This window comes from Gobio gobio (genome assembly GCF_949357685.1).
Source record: "Gobio gobio genome assembly, chromosome: 21".
NCBI classification, from domain to species: Eukaryota; Metazoa; Chordata; class Actinopteri; order Cypriniformes; family Gobionidae; genus Gobio; species Gobio gobio.
In genome coordinates, this window is record NC_137117.1 from 32,991,318 (window position 1) to 33,009,206 (window position 17,889).

The 17,889-nt window shown below is 30.4% G+C and overlaps 1 protein-coding gene across 1 annotated transcript in view; it reads left to right on the forward strand.

Annotated features, from left to right (window-relative positions):
* cntn3a.1 (contactin 3a, tandem duplicate 1) overlaps positions 1 to 17,889 on the forward strand; it is a 139,687-nt gene that overhangs the window by 59,175 nt on the left and 62,623 nt on the right. Inside the window, exon 3 of the mRNA XM_079802329.1 lies at positions 16,556 to 16,688. Within this exon, the coding sequence (XP_079658455.1) occupies positions 16,556 to 16,688 (133 nt within the window). The remainder of the gene's footprint in view (positions 1 to 16,555; positions 16,689 to 17,889) is intronic.

The window sequence follows — 17,889 nt, forward strand, 5'->3', positions numbered from 1 at the left end:
TGGTAGCTAATGGGAAATCTGAGTCAATATTATGGTTGTGAAGTATCACTTTATCATTTGCTCTCACTCGCGTCTTTTTATCTTCTCATGCTTCCTGTTGCATTTAAAGCCCTTGTTGACAGTGAGATTGAAATTAGCCCTGGTGCAGTGTATTCCCCATTCAATAGATTTCAAACACCTCCACTGAGAGCTCTTCTGTGCTCTATTATCACACAGAATCACAATAAACTCCACCTCTCCTGCATTAGTGAGATGCTAATTGAACACTAGGTAGACCAATTTAGCATTTCAGCGTGGAAAAAACTGTTAGTTCCGAATTTTTAGATGCATTAATTCAGTTTGCACCCCTCTGGAATGGCACAAGGTAAATAAACAGCCAGTGTGTGCTTAACATGAAGTAATTTCTCAAGAGGATGGTTTCCTCTGAAATTAGTCCCCTAAATGTAGGTTAAGAAAGTAATCGGTGAGCTGTGAATTCATGTCTGTTGCCTCAGACTCAATTGAAGAAAGATTTTCAAAAGTAGTTACGCTGGGACACATAAAGAAATCGCTCTCACGGACCTTTTCCTGGACCGTTCCCACCTGGTGGAATGACCTGCCTATCTCAATTCGTGCGGCCGAGTCTGTAGCCATTTTCAAAAAACACCTAAAGACACATCTCTTCCAGCAGCACCTGACCAATCAAGAATAGCACTTATCATTCTATTCATTTTCTGTCTGTCTAATTATTTTTTTTTTTTTATAATAATAAAAAAAAATTCTGTCCTGTGTGTTCTGTGCTAGATTAACTGAGACTTGTTACAGCACTTGCATATTGTTGCCCTTGACTGTTCTAGTTGCTTCTATTGCTCTCATTTGTAAGTCGCTGTGGATAAAAGCATCTGCTAAATGACTAAATGTAAAATGTAAATGTAAATAGAGGTCCTAAATGAACTTTTCCATTAAGGGGTAATATTTGCCCCTTGGGCTTGATTGCCAGAGATGTTTTTTTTTTAACCTTTATTTAGGAATTTCTTTTTATAATTACATTATTAAATGTATCTGTGTTGTCAAATACTTTAACCAATTACTTAGTTATATCCATATAAAAATGTAGTAACATCAATAAAAAACATCTTTACACTGCAAAGGTGGAACAGAAGGAGCATGGAAGGTTGTTTCCGCCTCAAAATAAAACATTTTCAAAGATAATTGTACATTTTTATCTCACAATTGTGAGTTTACATCTCGCAATCATGACTTTTTGAATATTCTATATAGTCTATATTATGACTTTATAACTCACAATTCTGACTTCTGACAATTAAGTTATAACGTCAGAATTGTGTGATATAAAGTCAGAATTGCGTGATATAAAGTCAGAATTGAGTGATATAAAGTCAGAATTGTGAGATATAAAGTCAGAACTGTGAGATATAAAGTCAGAATTGTGAGATATAAAGTCAGAATTGTGAGATATAAAGTCAGAATTGAGTGATATAAAGTCAAAATTGAATGATATAAAGTCAGAATTGTGAGATATAAAGTCAGAATTGTGAGATTTAAAGTCAGAATTGAGTGATATAAGTCAGAATTGTGAGATATAAAGTCAGAATTGTGAGATATAAAGTCAGAATTGTGAGATATAAAGTCAGAATTGTGTGATATAAAGTCAGAATTGAATGATATAAAGTCAGAATTGTGAGATTTAAAGTCAGAATTGCAAGATATAAAGTCAGAATTGTGAGATTTAAAGTCAGAATTGAAAGATATAAAGTCAGAATAGAGTGATGTAAAGTCAGAATTGCGTGATATAAAGTCAGAATTGAGTGATATAAAGTCAGAATTGTGTGATATAAAGTCAGAATTGCGTGATATAAAGTCAGAATTGAGTGATATAAAGTCAGAATTGCGTGATATAAAGTCAGAATTGAGTGATATAAAGTCAGAATTGTGTGATATAAAGTCAGAATTGCGTGATATAAAGTCAGAATTGAGTGATATAAAGTCAGAATTGCGTGATATAAAATCAGAATTGTGAGATATAAAGTCAGAATTGTGTAATATAAAGTCAGAATTGCGTGATATAAAGTCAGAATTGAGTGATATAAAGTCAGAATTGTGTGATATAAAGTCAGAATTGTGTAATATAAAGTCAGAATTGCGTGATATAAAGTCAGAATTGCGTGATATAAAGTCAGAATTGAGTGATATAAAGTCAGAATTGTGTGATATAAAGTCAGAATTGAGTGACATAAAGTCAGGATTGAGTGATATAAAGTCAGAATTGTGTGATATTAAGTCAGGATTGAGTTATATAAAGTCAGAATTGCGTGATATAAAGTCAGGATAGAGTGATATAAAGTCAGAATTGAGAGTTTTAAAGTCACAATTGAGTGATATAAAATCAGAATTGAGAGATATAAAGTCAGAATTGAGTGATACAAAGTCAGAATTGCATTATATAAAGTCTGAATTGCGAGTTATAAATTCTGAATTGAGTGATATAAAGTCAGAATTGAAAGATATAAAGTCAGAATAGAGTGATATAAAGTCAGAATTGCGTGATATAAAGTCAGAATTGAGTGATATAAAGTCAGAATTGAGTGATACAGTCATAATTGTGTGATATACAGTCAGAATTGAGTGATAAAAGTCAGACTTGAGTGATATAAAGTCAGACTTGAGTGATATAAAGTCAGAATGGAGTAATATAAAGTCAGAATTGCAAGATATAAAGTCAGAATTGTGTGATATAAAGTCAGAATTGAGTGATATAAAGTCAGAATTGAGTCATATTAAGTCAGAGTTGTGTGATATTAAGTCAGAATTGTGTGATATAAAGTCAGAATTGAGTGATATAAAGTCAGAATTGTGTGATATAAAGTCAGAATTGAGTGATATAAAGTCAGAATTCAGTGATATAAAGTAAGAATTCAGTGATATAAAGTCAGAATTGATTGATATAAAGTCTGAATTGCAAGTTATAAATTCAGAATTGAGTTATATAAAATCAGAATTGAGTGATACAAAGTCAGAATTGCATGATATAAAGTCTGAGTTGCGACTTATAAAGTCTGAATTTAGTGATATAAAGTCAGAATTACGTGATATAAAGTCAGAATTGCATAATATAAAGTCAGAATTGCGTGATATAAAGTCAGAATTGTGTGATATAAAGTCAGAATTGAGTGATACAAAGTCAGAATTGCATGATTTAAAGTCAGAATTGAGTGATATAAAGTCATAATTGCATAATATAAAGTCAGAATTGTGTTATATAAAGTCAGAATTGAGTGATATAAAGTCAGAATTGAGTGATACAAAGTCAGAATTGCATGATTTAAAGTCTGAGTTGCGACTTATAAAGTCTGAATTGAGTGATATAAAGTCAGAATTGAGTGACATAAAGTCAGAATTGCGAGTTATAAAGTCAGAATTGAGTGATGTAAAGTCTGAATTGTGAGTTATAAAGTCAGAATTGCAAGATATAAAGTCAGAATTGAGTGATATAAAGTCAGAATTGAGTGATATAAAATCAGAATTGACTGATACAAAGTCGTAATTGCGTGATATAAAGTCATAATGGCGTGATATAAAGTCAGAATTGCATGATATAAAGTCAGAATTGTGTGATATAAAGTCAGAATTGAGTGATATAAAGTCAGAATTGAGTGATATAAAGTCAGAATTGTGTGATATAAAGTCAGAATTGCAAGATATAAAGTCAGAATTGAGTGATATAAAGTCAGAATTGAGAGATATAAAGTCAGAATTGCAAGATATAAAGTCAGAATTGTTTGATATAACGTCAGAATTGAGTGATATAAAGTCTGAATTGCGAGTTATAAAGTCTGAATTGAGTGATATAAAGTCAGAATTAAGTGATATAAAGTCAGAATTGAGTGATATAAAGTCTGAATTGCGAGTTATAAAGTCTGCATTGTGAGATATAAAGTCAGAATTGAGTGATATAAAGTCAGAATTGTGAGATATAAAGTCAGAATATCAAGATATAAAGTCAGAATTGTGAGTTATAAAGTCAGAATTGAATAATATAAAGTCAGAATTGAGTGATATAAAGTCTGAATTGTGTGATATAAAGTCAGAATTGCAAGATATAAAGTCAGAATTGAGTGATATAAAGTCAGAATTGAGAGATATAAAGTCAGAATTGCAGGATATAAAGTCAGAATTGTTTGATATAACGTCAGAATTGAGTGATATAAAGTCTGAATTGCGAGTTATAAAGTCTGAATTGAGTGATATAAAGTCAGAATTAAGTGATATAAAGTCAGAATTGAGTGATATAAAGTCTGAATTGCGAGTTATAAAGTCTGAATTGTGAGATATAAAGTCAGAATTGAGTGATATAAAGTCAGAATTGTGAGATATAAAGTCAGAATATCAAGATATAAAGTCAGAATTGCGAGTTATAAAGTCAGAATTGAATAATATAAAGTCAGAATTGAGTGATATAAAGTCTGAATTGTGAGATATAAAGTCAGAATTGCAAGATATAAAGTCAGAATTGAGTGATACAAAGTCAGAATTGTTTGATATAAAGTCAGAATTGTGAGATAAAGTCAGAATTGTTTGATATAAAGTCAGAATTGTGAGTTATAAAATCAGAATTGAGTGATACAAAGTCAGAATTGCAAGATATAAAGTCTGAATTGCGAGTTATAAAGTCTGAATTGCGTGATATAAAATCAGAATTGCAAGATATAAAGTCAGAATTGAGTGATATAAAGTCAGAATTGAGGGATACAGTCATAATTGTGTGATATTAAGTCAGAATTGAGTGATATAAAGTCAGAATTGAGTGATATAAAGTCAGAATTGAGTGATATAAAGTCTGAATTGCGAGTTATAAAGTCTGAATTGCAAGTTATAAAGTCAGAATTGTGTGATATAAAGTCAGAATTGAGTGATATAAAGTCTGAATTGCGAGTTATAAAGTCTGAATTGCAAGTTATAAAGTCATAATTGTGTGATATAAAGTCAGAATTGAGTGATATAAAGTCAGAATTGAGAGATCTAAAGTCAGAATTGTGAGTTATAAAATCAGAATAGAGTGATACAAAGTCATAATTGAGTGATATAAAGTCAGAATTGTGAGTTATAAAATCAGAATAGAGTGATACAAAGTCATAATTGAGTGATATAAAGTCAGAATTAAGAGTTATAAAATCAGAATAGAGTGGTACAAAGTCATAATTGAGTGATATAAAGTCATAATTGAGTGATATAAAGTCATAATTGCGTGATATAAAGTCAGAATTGCGTGATATAAAGTCAGAATTGCAAGATATAAAGTCAGAATTGTGTGATATAAAGTCAGAATTGCGTGATATAAAGTCAGAATTGTGAGTTATAAAATCAGAATTGAGTGATACAAAGTCAGAATTGCATGATATAAAGTCTGAATTGCGAGTTATAAAGTCTGAATTGTGTGATATAAAGTCAGAATTGCATAATATAAAGTCAGAATTGTGTGATATAAAGTCAGAATTGTGTGATATAAAGTCAGAATTGAGTGATTCAAAGTCAGAATTGCATGATTCAAAGTCAGAATTGAGTGATATAAAGTCATAATTGCATAATATAAAGTCAGAATTGCGTTATATAAAGTCAGAATTGAGTGATATAAAGTCAGAATTGAGTGATACAAAGTCAGAATTGCATGATTTAAAGTCTGAGTTGCGACTTATAAAGTCTGAATTGAGTGATATAAAGTCAGAATTGAGTGATATAAAGTCAGAATTGCGAGTTATAAAGTCAGAATTGAGTGATGTAAAGTCTGAATTGCGAGTTAAAAAGTCAGAATTGCAAGATATAAAGTCAGAATTGAGTGATATAAAGTCAGAATTGAGTGATATAAAATCAGAATTGACTGATACAAAGTCGTAATTGCGTGATATAAAGTCATAATGGCGTGATATAAAGTCAGAATTGCGTGATATAAAGTCAGAATTGTGTGATATAAAGTCAGAATTGAGTGATATAAAGTCAGAATTGCGTGATATAAAGTCAGAATTGTGTGATATAAAGTCAGAATTGCATTATATAAAGTCAGAATTGAGTGATATAAAGTCAGAATTGAGAGATATAAAGTCAGAATTGCAAGATATAAAGTCAGAATTGTTTGATATAACGTCAGAATTGAGTGATATAAAGTCTGAATTGCGAGTTATAAAGTCTGAATTGCAAGTTATAAAGTCATAATTGTGTGATATAAAGTCAGAATTGAGTGATATAAAGTCAGAATTGAGAGATCTAAAGTCAGAATTGTGAGATATAAAGTCAGAATTGTGTGATATAAAGTCAGAATTGAATGATATAAAGTCAGAATTGTGAGATTTAAAGTCAGAATTGCAAGATATAAAGTCAGAATTGTGAGATTTAAAGTCAGAATTGAAAGATATAAAGTCAGAATAGAGTGATGTAAAGTCAGAATTGCGTGATATAAAGTCAGAATTGAGTGATATAAAGTCAGAATTGTGTGATATAAAGTCAGAATTGCGTGATATAAAGTCAGAATTGAGTGATATAAAGTCAGAATTGCGTGATATAAAGTCAGAATTGAGTGATATAAAGTCAGAATTGTGTGATATAAAGTCAGAATTGCGTGATATAAAGTCAGAATTGAGTGATATAAAGTCAGAATTGCGTGATATAAAATCAGAATTGTGAGATATAAAGTCAGAATTGTGTAATATAAAGTCAGAATTGCGTGATATAAAGTCAGAATTGAGTGATATAAAGTCAGAATTGTGTGATATAAAGTCAGAATTGCGTGATATAAAGTCAGAATTGCGTGATATAAAGTCAGAATTGAGTGATATAAAGTCAGAATTGTGTGATATAAAGTCAGAATTGAGTGACATAAAGTCAGGATTGAGTGATATAAAGTCAGAATTGTGTGATATTAAGTCAGGATTGAGTTATATAAAGTCAGAATTGCGTGATATAAAGTCAGGATAGAGTGATATAAAGTCAGAATTGAGAGTTTTAAAGTCACAATTGAGTGATATAAAATCAGAATTGAGAGATATAAAGTCAGAATTGAGTGATACAAAGTCAGAATTGCATTATATAAAGTCTGAATTGCGAGTTATAAATTCTGAATTGAGTGATATAAAGTCAGAATTGAAAGATATAAAGTCAGAATAGAGTGATATAAAGTCAGAATTGCGTGATATAAAGTCAGAATTGAGTGATATAAAGTCAGAATTGAGTGATACAGTCATAATTGTGTGATATACAGTCAGAATTGAGTGATAAAAGTCAGACTTGAGTGATATAAAGTCAGACTTGAGTGATATAAAGTCAGAATGGAGTAATATAAAGTCAGAATTGCAAGATATAAAGTCAGAATTGTGTGATATAAAGTCAGAATTGAGTGATATAAAGTCAGAATTGAGTCATATTAAGTCAGAGTTGTGTGATATTAAGTCAGAATTGTGTGATATAAAGTCAGAATTGAGTGATATAAAGTCAGAATTGTGTGATATAAAGTCAGAATTGAGTGATATAAAGTCAGAATTCAGTGATATAAAGTAAGAATTCAGTGATATAAAGTCAGAATTGATTGATATAAAGTCTGAATTGCAAGTTATAAATTCAGAATTGAGTTATATAAAATCAGAATTGAGTGATACAAAGTCAGAATTGCATGATATAAAGTCTGAGTTGCGACTTATAAAGTCTGAATTTAGTGATATAAAGTCAGAATTACGTGATATAAAGTCAGAATTGCATAATATAAAGTCAGAATTGCGTGATATAAAGTCAGAATTGTGTGATATAAAGTCAGAATTGAGTGATACAAAGTCAGAATTGCATGATTTAAAGTCAGAATTGAGTGATATAAAGTCATAATTGCATAATATAAAGTCAGAATTGTGTTATATAAAGTCAGAATTGAGTGATATAAAGTCAGAATTGAGTGATACAAAGTCAGAATTGCATGATTTAAAGTCTGAGTTGCGACTTATAAAGTCTGAATTGAGTGATATAAAGTCAGAATTGAGTGACATAAAGTCAGAATTGCGAGTTATAAAGTCAGAATTGAGTGATGTAAAGTCTGAATTGTGAGTTATAAAGTCAGAATTGCAAGATATAAAGTCAGAATTGAGTGATATAAAGTCAGAATTGAGTGATATAAAATCAGAATTGACTGATACAAAGTCGTAATTGCGTGATATAAAGTCATAATGGCGTGATATAAAGTCAGAATTGCATGATATAAAGTCAGAATTGTGTGATATAAAGTCAGAATTGAGTGATATAAAGTCAGAATTGAGTGATATAAAGTCAGAATTGTGTGATATAAAGTCAGAATTGCAAGATATAAAGTCAGAATTGAGTGATATAAAGTCAGAATTGAGAGATATAAAGTCAGAATTGCAAGATATAAAGTCAGAATTGTTTGATATAACGTCAGAATTGAGTGATATAAAGTCTGAATTGCGAGTTATAAAGTCTGAATTGAGTGATATAAAGTCAGAATTAAGTGATATAAAGTCAGAATTGAGTGATATAAAGTCTGAATTGCGAGTTATAAAGTCTGAATTGTGAGATATAAAGTCAGAATTGAGTGATATAAAGTCAGAATTGTGAGATATAAAGTCAGAATATCAAGATATAAAGTCAGAATTGTGAGTTATAAAGTCAGAATTGAATAATATAAAGTCAGAATTGAGTGATATAAAGTCTGAATTGTGTGATATAAAGTCAGAATTGCAAGATATAAAGTCAGAATTGAGTGATATAAAGTCAGAATTGAGAGATATAAAGTCAGAATTGCAGGATATAAAGTCAGAATTGTTTGATATAACGTCAGAATTGAGTGATATAAAGTCTGAATTGCGAGTTATAAAGTCTGAATTGAGTGATATAAAGTCAGAATTAAGTGATATAAAGTCAGAATTGAGTGATATAAAGTCTGAATTGCGAGTTATAAAGTCTGAATTGTGAGATATAAAGTCAGAATTGAGTGATATAAAGTCAGAATTGTGAGATATAAAGTCAGAATATCAAGATATAAAGTCAGAATTGCGAGTTATAAAGTCAGAATTGAATAATATAAAGTCAGAATTGAGTGATATAAAGTCTGAATTGTGAGATATAAAGTCAGAATTGCAAGATATAAAGTCAGAATTGAGTGATACAAAGTCAGAATTGTTTGATATAAAGTCAGAATTGTGAGATAAAGTCAGAATTGTTTGATATAAAGTCAGAATTGTGAGTTATAAAATCAGAATTGAGTGATACAAAGTCAGAATTGCAAGATATAAAGTCTGAATTGCGAGTTATAAAGTCTGAATTGCGTGATATAAAATCAGAATTGCAAGATATAAAGTCAGAATTGAGTGATATAAAGTCAGAATTGAGGGATACAGTCATAATTGTGTGATATTAAGTCAGAATTGAGTGATATAAAGTCAGAATTGAGTGATATAAAGTCAGAATTGAGTGATATAAAGTCTGAATTGCGAGTTATAAAGTCTGAATTGCAAGTTATAAAGTCAGAATTGTGTGATATAAAGTCAGAATTGAGTGATATAAAGTCTGAATTGCGAGTTATAAAGTCTGAATTGCAAGTTATAAAGTCATAATTGTGTGATATAAAGTCAGAATTGAGTGATATAAAGTCAGAATTGAGAGATCTAAAGTCAGAATTGTGAGTTATAAAATCAGAATAGAGTGATACAAAGTCATAATTGAGTGATATAAAGTCAGAATTGTGAGTTATAAAATCAGAATAGAGTGATACAAAGTCATAATTGAGTGATATAAAGTCAGAATTAAGAGTTATAAAATCAGAATAGAGTGGTACAAAGTCATAATTGAGTGATATAAAGTCATAATTGAGTGATATAAAGTCATAATTGCGTGATATAAAGTCAGAATTGCGTGATATAAAGTCAGAATTGCAAGATATAAAGTCAGAATTGTGTGATATAAAGTCAGAATTGCGTGATATAAAGTCAGAATTGTGAGTTATAAAATCAGAATTGAGTGATACAAAGTCAGAATTGCATGATATAAAGTCTGAATTGCGAGTTATAAAGTCTGAATTGTGTGATATAAAGTCAGAATTGCATAATATAAAGTCAGAATTGTGTGATATAAAGTCAGAATTGTGTGATATAAAGTCAGAATTGAGTGATTCAAAGTCAGAATTGCATGATTCAAAGTCAGAATTGAGTGATATAAAGTCATAATTGCATAATATAAAGTCAGAATTGCGTTATATAAAGTCAGAATTGAGTGATATAAAGTCAGAATTGAGTGATACAAAGTCAGAATTGCATGATTTAAAGTCTGAGTTGCGACTTATAAAGTCTGAATTGAGTGATATAAAGTCAGAATTGAGTGATATAAAGTCAGAATTGCGAGTTATAAAGTCAGAATTGAGTGATGTAAAGTCTGAATTGCGAGTTAAAAAGTCAGAATTGCAAGATATAAAGTCAGAATTGAGTGATATAAAGTCAGAATTGAGTGATATAAAATCAGAATTGACTGATACAAAGTCGTAATTGCGTGATATAAAGTCATAATGGCGTGATATAAAGTCAGAATTGTGTGATATAAAGTCAGAATTGTGTGATATAAAGTCAGAATTGAGTGATATAAAGTCAGAATTGCGTGATATAAAGTCAGAATTGTGTGATATAAAGTCAGAATTGCATTATATAAAGTCAGAATTGAGTGATATAAAGTCAGAATTGAGAGATATAAAGTCAGAATTGCAAGATATAAAGTCAGAATTGTTTGATATAACGTCAGAATTGAGTGATATAAAGTCTGAATTGCGAGTTATAAAGTCTGAATTGCAAGTTATAAAGTCATAATTGTGTGATATAAAGTCAGAATTGAGTGATATAAAGTCAGAATTGAGAGATCTAAAGTCAGAATTGTGAGTTATAAAATCAGAATAGAGTAATACAAAGTCATAATTGAGTGATATAAAGTCAGAATTGTGAGTTATAAAATCAGAATAGAGTGATACAAAGTCATAATTGAGTGATATAAAGTCAGAATTAAGAGTTATAAAATCAGAATAGAGTGATACAAAGTCATAATTGAGTGATAAAAAGTCATAATTGAGTGATATAAAGTCATAATTGCGTGATATAAAGTCAGAATTGCGTGATATAAAGTCAGAATTGCAAGATATAAAGTCAGAATTGTGTGATATAAAGTCAGAATTGCGTGATATAAAGTCAGAATTGTGAGTTATAAAATCAGAATTGAGTGATACAAAGTCAGAATTGCATGATATAAAGTCTGAATTGCGAGTTATAAAGTCTGAATTGTGTGATATAAAGTCAGAATTGCATAATATAAAGTCAGAATTGCGTGATATAAAGTCAGAATTGTGTGATATAAAGTCAGAATTGAGTGATTCAAAGTCAGAATTGCATGATTCAAAGTCAGAATTGAGTGATATAAAGTCATAATTGCATAATATAAAGTTAGAATTGCGTTATATAAAGTCAGAATTGAGTGATATAAAGTCAGAATTGAGTGATACAAAGTCAGAATTGCATGATTTAAAGTCTGAGTTGCGACTTATAAAGTCTGAATTGAGTGATATAAAGTCAGAATTGAGTGATATAAAGTCAGAATTGCGAGTTATAAAGTCAGAATTGAGTGATGTAAAGTCTGAATTGCGAGTTATAAAGTCAGAATTGCAAGGTATAAAGTCAGAATTGAGTGATATAAAGTCAGAATTGAGTGATATAAAATCAGAATTGACTGATACAAAGTCGTAATTGCGTGATATAAAGTCATAATGGCGTGATATAAAGTCAGAATTGCGTGATATAAAGTCAGAATTGTGTGATATAAAGTCAGAATTGAGTGATATAAAGTCAGAATTGCGTGATATAAAGTCAGAATTGTGTGATATAAAGTCAGAATTGCATTATATAAAGTCAGAATTGAGTGATATAAAGTCAGAATTGAGAGATATAAAGTCAGAATTGCAAGATATAAAGTCAGAATTGTTTGATATAACGTCAGAATTGAGTGACATAAAGTCTGAATTGCGAGTTATAAAGTCTGAATTGCAAGTTATAAAGTCATAATTGTGTGATATAAAGTCAGAATTGAGTGATATAAAGTCAGAATTGAGAGATCTAAAGTCAGAATTGTGAGTTATAAAATCAGAATAGAGTAATACAAAGTCATAATTGAGTGATATAAAGTCAGAATTGTGAGTTATAAAATCAGAATAGAGTGATACAAAGTCATAATTGAGTGATATAAAGTCAGAATTAAGAGTTATAAAATCAGAATAGAGTGATACAAAGTCATAATTGAGTGATAAAAAGTCATAATTGAGTGATATAAAGTCATAATTGCGTGATATAAAGTCAGAATTGCGTGATATAAAGTCAGAATTGCAAGATATAAAGTCAGAATTGTGTGATATAAAGTCAGAATTGCGTGATATAAAGTCAGAATTGTGAGTTATAAAATCAGAATTGAGTGATACAAAGTCAGAATTGCATGATATAAAGTCTGAATTGCGAGTTATAAAGTCTGAATTGTGTGATATAAAGTCAGAATTGCATAATATAAAGTCAGAATTGCGTGATATAAAGTCAGAATTGTGTGATATAAAGTCAGAATTGAGTGATTCAAAGTCAGAATTGCATGATTCAAAGTCAGAATTGAGTGATATAAAGTCATAATTGCATAATATAAAGTTAGAATTGCGTTATATAAAGTCAGAATTGAGTGATATAAAGTCAGAATTGAGTGATACAAAGTCAGAATTGCATGATTTAAAGTCTGAGTTGCGACTTATAAAGTCTGAATTGAGTGATATAAAGTCAGAATTGAGTGATATAAAGTCAGAATTGCGAGTTATAAAGTCAGAATTGAGTGATGTAAAGTCTGAATTGCGAGTTATAAAGTCAGAATTGCAAGGTATAAAGTCAGAATTGAGTGATATAAAGTCAGAATTGAGTGATATAAAATCAGAATTGACTGATACAAAGTCGTAATTGCGTGATATAAAGTCATAATGGCGTGATATAAAGTCAGAATTGCGTGATATAAAGTCAGAATTGTGTGATATAAAGTCAGAATTGAGTGATATAAAGTCAGAATTGCGTGATATAAAGTCAGAATTGTGTGATATAAAGTCAGAATTGCATTATATAAAGTCAGAATTGAGTGATATAAAGTCAGAATTGAGAGATATAAAGTCAGAATTGCAAGATATAAAGTCAGAATTGTTTGATATAACGTCAGAATTGAGTGATATAAAGTCTGAATTGCGAGTTATAAAGTCTGAATTGAGTGATATAAAGTCAGAATTAAGTGATATAAAGTCAGAATTGAGTGATATAAAGTCTGAATTGCGAGTTATAAAGTCTGAATTGTGAGATATAAAGTCAGAATTGAGTGATATAAAGTCAGAATTGTGAGATATAAAGTCAGAATATCAAGATATAAAGTCAGAATTGTGAGTTATAAAGTCAGAATTGAATAATATAAAGTCAGAATTGAGTGATATAAAGTCTGAATTGTGTGATATAAAGTCAGAATTGCAAGATATAAAGTCAGAATTGAGTGATATAAAGTCAGAATTGAGAGATATAAAGTCAGAATTGCAAGATATAAAGTCAGAATTGTTTGATATAACGTCAGAATTGAGTGATATAAAGTCTGAATTGCGAGTTATAAAGTCTGAATTGAGTGATATAAAGTCAGAATTAAGTGATATAAAGTCAGAATTGAGTGATATAAAGTCTGAATTGCGAGTTATAAAGTCTGAATTGTGAGATATAAAGTCAGAATTGAGTGATATAAAGTCAGAATTGTGAGATATAAAGTCAGAATATCAAGATATAAAGTCAGAATTGCGAGTTATAAAGTCAGAATTGAATAATATAAAGTCAGAATTGAGTGATATAAAGTCTGAATTGTGAGATATAAAGTCAGAATTGCAAGATATAAAGTCAGAATTGAGTGATACAAAGTCAGAATTGTTTGATATAAAGTCAGAATTGTGAGATAAAGTCAGAATTGTTTGATATAAAGTCAGAATTGTGAGTTATAAAATCAGAATTGAGTGATACAAAGTCAGAATTGCAAGATATAAAGTCTGAATTGCGAGTTATAAAGTCTGAATTGCGTGATATAAAATCAGAATTGCAAGATATAAAGTCAGAATTGAGTGATATAAAGTCAGAATTGAGGGATACAGTCATAATTGTGTGATATTAAGTCAGAATTGAGTGATATAAAGTCAGAATTGAGTGATATAAAGTCAGAATTGAGTGATATAAAGTCTGAATTGCGAGTTATAAAGTCTGAATTGCAAGTTATAAAGTCAGAATTGTGTGATATAAAGTCAGAATTGAGTGATATAAAGTCTGAATTGCGAGTTATAAAGTCTGAATTGCAAGTTATAAAGTCATAATTGTGTGATATAAAGTCAGAATTGAGTGATATAAAGTCAGAATTGAGAGATCTAAAGTCAGAATTGTGAGTTATAAAATCAGAATAGAGTGATACAAAGTCATAATTGAGTGATATAAAGTCAGAATTGTGAGTTATAAAATCAGAATAGAGTGATACAAAGTCATAATTGAGTGATATAAAGTCAGAATTAAGAGTTATAAAATCAGAATAGAGTGATACAAAGTCATAATTGAGTGATATAAAGTCATAATTGAGTGATATAAAGTCATAATTGCGTGATATAAAGTCAGAATTGCGTGATATAAAGTCAGAATTGCAAGATATAAAGTCAGAATTGTGTGATATAAAGTCAGAATTGCGTGATATAAAGTCAGAATTGTGAGTTATAAAATCAGAATTGAGTGATACAAAGTCAGAATTGCATGATATAAAGTCTGAATTGCGAGTTATAAAGTCTGAATTGTGTGATATAAAGTCAGAATTGCAAGATATAAAGTCATAATTGAGTGATATAAAGTCAGAATTGAGGGATACAGTCATAATTGTGTGATATAAAGTCAGAATTGAGTGATATAAAGTCAGAATTGAGTGACATAAAGTCAGAATTGTGAGTTATAAAGTCTGAATTGCAAGTCAGAATTGCGTGATATAAAGTCAGAATTGCGTGATATAAAGTCAGAATTGCAAGATATAAAGTCAGAATTGTGTGATATAAAGTCAGAATTGCAAGATATAAAGTCAGAATTGCACGTTATAAAGTTATAAAGAATTGAGAAAACATTTTGAACTATCATTTTTTGAGTTTACACCTCACAATTCTGACTTTATAACTCGCAATTCAGACTTTATATCTCACAATTCAGACTTATTATCCCACAATTGTTTGTTGTAAAAGTCCGAATTTTGAGATATTAACTTAATCGTGCAATTCTGACTTTATAACTTACAATTCTGACTTTATAACTCACAATCACGACTTTATATCACAAGATTCTTTGATTAAAAAGTCAGAATTGTGAGATAAAAAGTCACAATTACCTTTTTAATTGTTTTATTCTGTGGCGGAAACAAGCTTCCATAAGCATCTGACATGGCATTTATATAATAATTAATAATGCCAATTAATAAAATGCATTAAATTTTGTGTTTGTAGAAATGACGTCATATTATGGCTGCAAAGCAGGCTAAGAACGATTTATAAATTAGTTTATTGCTTATTATTAGAAAATCAAGACTTCACATTGGTTATAAAATTAGCTGTCAATTTCTCTGGATAACATGTTTGAAATGCCATGAAAAATGGCAGATACAACAAAACAAGTTGAAAAGTTTCAGTGCAGATGTAATTTAAATACTCAAAAATTCTGTTTATCACCTTTTTTGGGACAAACCATGGAAACGTTTTGTGGTGTTTTGGACACAATGCACTAACATTAGGCTCTATGTTGTGTTAATCGGCATAAAATGAGTTTTAGATTATGCAAATTGCATTCAGTGTCGCATAAAAACTCTCCATCCTGCTCATTGTTGGGTGGATGTCTCATCTTGCTGAAGGCCATTTGTGCTTAATAAGACAGGATAAGTGGTTTGCGCTAACCATCAACATGTAATTACGGAGAATAATAAACCACAAAATTTCCAGACTTTTTAAGTGTTCACACGATACACACAATTAAGCTACTTTCCTGCAAGTTAGCGACTTTGGTATGAGGAAATCGCATTAGAAAGCTTAGTGGCTCACCATGTGTTTCATGCAAATTGAATAAGCTTTGTGACTAAATGTATGAATTGTAAACATAGGTGGTGGATAAGCAGTATGCAGTATGTAACTAAATGTATTGCCTCAAAAGTTCAGTGTTTTAACATATGTTTTACTCATTTGGGGTTTGTGATATTAGCATCTTCAACGTGTAGGGTAGCTAACATCCTGCCAACAATAATCTCAAGTGTCTTTTAGATTTCTTTGATCGTGCCAAATTTATGCTGCCCACTTGACAACTATTGAATGACAGCTAGGCTTTCATCCAGTGAACAGATGGATACCTTTCAGAACAGCTTTGCTATACAAAGCTAAACTTAGCATTGACTAGCAGTGTAATTGTGATCTTTTCCTCCTCACCTTTAGAAGGCAGCGGTCCTCTGAGGCCAGTATTCACCAAACAGCCGGGAAGTATTGTATTCCCTCTCCATCTTAATGAGCCCAGCCGGGAGGTCACCTTCAGCTGTGAAGCCCAGGGACATCCGCCCCCATCCTACAGGTGAGATCCCAGCATGCTGATGGATTTTGGTATAAAAAAGCCAAGACAAGCTTGATTTGATCATTTTTTTTATCAGTGGCAAAGACAAACAGACAATCCATAATCCTTGATTAACCTGTTCAATCTAGGTTTGAGTTCGAGTGTAGGGACCTTGGAAGTTTTCCTGAGCGCTTGAGCACATGTTGGGTATTTCTAACATGAAGGGAACTCTTTTTCAGGCTGCCAAGGACACATTAATTTATCAGTAGTGGAGCTCTCCATTGCCATTGTTACCGAGAACCCTTTATGTTGTCGCTGCAGTCCTTGATTATGTCAAATCCAATACAAACTAGTCTCAGCTGGTTTGGCCTTTCTGATTTATTGTTTATATTTTTATTTTGCGGAAGACCCACGCTGAGTTTAATTGGATTTAATTTTGCTTTGAAAAGCTATTTTCTTCAGCCACTTCTCTTCCATGGCTGCCCTCTTTCTTTGACTCCCTCTTGGTCTTGTGCTTGATTCCTGATCTCTTTTGTTTTCATTTGAATTATTTATATTATTTTAATTGCTGTGTGTATGTTTCAAACATTATTTTGGTACGAGGGCTCAGAGTCAATTTACTTAATTGTATTCAATCTCAGAGGCCCATTTACACTTTCTCCAGTCTGACAGCTTATATTTTGTTTCTCCTCAATGGCCATAAAAGTAACCTAAATTAACAAAGAAAAATTATGTCTGCACACTGAAATTGCAGCTCCAAAAATGTATTTACCAAGCAGCAGCGCTTCGTCAGGCATAACTTTTTCATAAAAGTAACCTATGTATTTTCTTGGGGGTCATTTAGGTATTTTTTTCTCTCTCCTTCTCTCTTTTTTAAAGAAATTAATACTTTTATTCAGCGAGTACACTGTGAATTTTTGATGTATTGTTTGACCCTTTCTATTAGTCAGAGAATCCTAAAGATATATATCATGATTTTCAAAAAAAAGAGAAACATATTATCATCGTCGATAATAATCAACAAATTAATGTTTCAATGAAAGAAATGTTTCTTTAGAAGCATCATGTGACACTGAAGACTGGAGTAATGATGCTGAAAATTCAGGAATAAAGCGCATTTTTAAATATATTAAAATAGAAAACACTTATGATAATATTAACTCAATATTAAATATGTAATGCCATTTCACAATGTTTTACTGTATTGTTCTTAAAATAAGTA